The following is a 3,949-nucleotide window of genomic DNA, read 5'->3' on the forward strand; positions in this document are numbered from 1 at the left end:
AGTGTAAACTTTGTAACAGTTTAAAACCTAAACCTAAAAACTTAAACATATAGGTTTTTTTTTTTTTTTTTTTTTTTTACTAAATTAATAGTTTAAACTTTGTTTTTATCTTTCTAAGAAGTGCGACCCTCAAATTTCGGTCACAATGTGCGATCATTTGCCGTCCGTACGAATACCGAGCTCTGACGATAGTCCGGCCCCTAATCGGTCCGATCCGATCTTTCTATCGTCCAACTATAAAAGTTTTCCGGGCCAAAACGTTTCGCCCCAGAACTCTCCTCAAAACTATTCGGGAAAGTCTTTAACTCAGAACTATTTCAGTTCGTCTCAACACTCTTCGGCGCACACTTTTCTGACCCAAAACAATTCGTCTCAAAGTTCTTCGGCCCAAAACTCTTTGACCCAAAATTCTTCGGCCCACACCTCTCTAACCCAAAATTCTTCGGCCCAGAACTATCTAACCCAAAACTACTCCTATTTGAGCCCCTGGCCTCGTAAACAGTCCGAGGGCAGTGTTGCCAAGTCTTCTTCCTGTGCTTCGTCTTATACTGATTACTTTATGGATAGTTTCCTAGGCACGGCAGCGGCAGGGGGCGGCACAGGCATGGATATCACAGACGGAGGGCAGTGTTGCCAAGTCTTCTTCCTGTGCTTCGTCTTTTACTGATTACTTTATGGATAGTTTCCTAGGCACGGCAGCGGCAGGGGGCGGCACAGGCATGGATATCACAGACGAGAGAGAGCTGGCACACAGGTTAGCCATTCCTTATTGTTTTTCTATCTAGTTAAAATGCTCTTTGTTCTTGTTGGCGGCTTTCCTTAGCGCGGTGTACAACAGTCGGTGAAAAAGTTTGACGACCTATGTAATGTTCCCATTAAGTAATACTCCCCAGATGAGGTCGAGTGGATTAGAACATATCACAGGCCTTCAGGCACACTCCATTTGTCTTAGAGTAAAGGGACTTTGTTTTTTCTCATTGCTTTTTACATTTTTATTTTTTATGACTTAAAAATGCTGTTGCCAAATTCCTTTTATTATAAAAAATTAATTGACTACAAATAAATCAAATCTTATCTTAAGTATCTCATTTGTCAAGGGTCTAGGTTTACCTTGCGCTTGGGATCAATTTAATTTGAAGAAACCATTACTGATGAAAATTGTGTCCGCGCAGTAAGAAGGGCAAATGTAGCAAAATCGCGTTTTCGGGAAATCGCATTTAAAGTTTTTCCTACTACCTAATTACAAAATTGTTTGTTTACAAAAGGCTTTTTTCGTGTAACTTCGTGAAAAATCGAGATATCGAGATAATTTTTTCTGTGCTGTGTAGAGAACAAAATTCCGCGTCGAATAAGCCTGACTGTGTATACCGAGCTTTTTTTTACTGGACGTACCTACATAATTATTATCTTTTGTTAATATTGTCAATGACTTGATTATTGTAAGACCCTTTTTTTGTACCTCTTGACTGTTTACAAAGCGCTTTTAAATATAGTTTCTAAATTGTAATTTTTCGCACATTTCGGCTTGGGTATTGCTTTTTTAGTTCGATCATCCAGATACCAACCACGCATGATACTGCTTAACTTGAGTGATTTTCGTAACTGTTTGTACAGTACTAGAATCACTCTGAAATAGTCTGATGATTTTTTCGTGTAACTTCGTGAAAAATCGAGATAATTTTTTCTGTACTGTGTAGAGAACAAAATTCCGCGCCCAATAAGCCTGTATACGCTAAAAGGGCAAAAGTCGACTTTTGACCTTCTTGCTGCGCGCCCCTCAATTAATTTATTATTTATTATTATTGAAATTTGAAATCTTGAAACTTGAATAGCCGTGTCATTTGTGTGAGATACAAATCAATTAATTTCATTGTGACTTTCATCTAATTGTTAATCCTCTAACAAATCATTTTGAGTTTACTTGCTTATATTTACTTGCTAGCACACTCTTGCGGACTATTTAGTCGTAAGCTCCTTTTTGCATTTTTTTTATGACACAAATAAAGTGGTTTGAAAATCGCAAAAAGGGCAAAAGTCGACTTTTGACCTTCTTGCTGCGCGCCCCTCAATTTGTAATGAAACAATAAGTTGAAAAATAATCGACTGTGTATACCCAGCTTTTTTGTATTGAACGTACCTACATATTTATTATCTTTAGTAATATTGTCAATGACTTGATTATTGTAAGACCTTTTTTTGTACCTCTTGGCTGTTTTACGAAGCGCTTTTAAATATAGTTTCTTAGATTGTAATTTTTCGCACATTTCGGCTTGGGTATTGCTTTTTTATTTCGATCATCCAGATACCAACCACGCATGATACTGCTTAACTTGAGTGATTTTCGTAACTGTTTGTACAGCACTAGAATCACTCTGAAATAGTCTGATGAAAACTAAGAACTTTGTTATTGCTTTGCACGTTGCATACTCGGGCAGTTTCCAGGCGGTCATAGGATTTGTTCTGATTAAGAGCCCGTTCCCACTTGTGAGTTTCACCCGATTTTTTTCCGAATATCCTGTAGGCAATGTCATTTAAATGAAAGAGTTCCCACTTCATAGGACACGATTTTTTTTTTTCTGGACAAGTGGGAATGACGGGCTCTAAGTCGCAGGGTTTTTTCCTCAAAATCTATGAAAATGAGACAGATGCTTAGTTCGAAATTCGAGAGATAAATATCTCGGAACAAAGAAACAGAGTGCAATATTATGGTTGAACAAAATAAATTTTCAACTCATATTTGATAACAGACAACTGATAAATGGCAGACAAGAGGGGGAAAATAAATGAATGATTGATTGATTGAAGATTGGTACCTAATTATATTTATTAAAAAAAAAAAAAAAAAGAAGGTAGGAAGGTACTTATCGACTGCGTATACCGAGCTTTTTTGTATTGAACGTACCTACATAATTATTATCTTTTGTTAATATTGTCAATGACTTGATTATCGTAAGACCTTTTTTTGTACTTCTTGACTGTTTACAAAGCGCTTTTAAATATAGTTTCTTAGATTGTAATTTTTCGCACATTTCGGCTTGGGTATTGCTTTTTTAGTTCGATCATCCAGATACCAACCACGCATGATACTGCTTAACTTGAGTGATTTTCGTAACTGTTTGTACAGTACTAGAATCACTCTGAAATAGTCTGATGAAAACTAAGAACTTTGTTATTGCTTTGCACGTTGCATACTCGGGCAGTTTCCAGGTGGTCATAGTCAGATGAAAACTAAGAACTTTGTTATTGCTTTGCACGTTGCATACTCGGGCAGTTTCCAGGCGGTCATAGGATTTGTTCTGATTAAGAGCCCGTCCCCACTTGTGAGTTTCACCCGATTTTTTTCCGAATATCCTGTAGGCAATGTCATTTAAATGAGAGTATTCCCACTACATAGGACACGATTTTTTTTCCGGACAAGTGGGAATGACGGGCTCTAAGTCGCAGGGTTTTTTCCTCAAAATCTATGAAAATGAGACAGATGCTTAGTTCGAAATTCGAGGGAGTTTCACCCGATTTTTTTTCGAATATCCTGTAGGCAATGTCATTTAAATGAGAGAGTTCCCGTTCCCACTACATAGGACACGATTTTTTTTCTGGACAAGTGGGAATGACGGGCTCTAAGCTCTAAGTCGCAGGGTTCTTTCCTCACAATCTATGAAAATGAGACAGATGCTTAGTTCGAAATTCGAGAGATAAATATCTCGGAACAAAGAAACAGACAGGCAGAGTGCAAAATTGTTCGTTGCCATTTTATGGTGGAACAAAATAAATTTTCAACTCATATTTGATAACAGACAACTGATAAATGGCAGACAAGAGAGGGAAAATGAATGAATGAATGATTGATTGATTGATTGATTGATTGATTGATTGATTGATTGATTGATTGATTGAGGATTGGTACCTAATTATATTTATTTTACAAAAAAAAAAAAAAAAAAAAAAAAAA

General features: G+C 36.8%; 1 protein-coding gene across 2 annotated transcripts; it reads left to right on the forward strand.

Annotated features, from left to right (window-relative positions):
* Window positions 1-66: 66 nt before the first annotated feature.
* On the forward strand, window positions 67-1,265 carry LOC113472608. 2 transcript variants are annotated; one of them, XM_026832399.1, is made up of 2 exons: window positions 67-602; window positions 718-1,265. In XM_026832399.1, exons 1-2 carry the CDS (start codon window positions 146-148, stop codon window positions 783-785), a joined length of 525 nt encoding a protein of 174 aa, XP_026688200.1. In that variant the 5' UTR covers window positions 67-145; the 3' UTR covers window positions 786-1,265. The 2 variants fall into 2 exon arrangements, with proteins under 2 accessions (XP_026688200.1, XP_026688201.1); XM_026832400.1 differs by having other exon boundaries at window positions 67-575; window positions 691-1,265.
* Window positions 1,266-3,949: the final 2,684 nt, after the last annotated feature.

This window comes from Diaphorina citri, unplaced genomic scaffold, assembly GCF_000475195.1.
Source record: "Diaphorina citri unplaced genomic scaffold, Diaci psyllid genome assembly version 1.1 scaffold6439, whole genome shotgun sequence".
NCBI lineage: Eukaryota > Metazoa > Arthropoda > Insecta > Hemiptera > Psyllidae > Diaphorina > Diaphorina citri.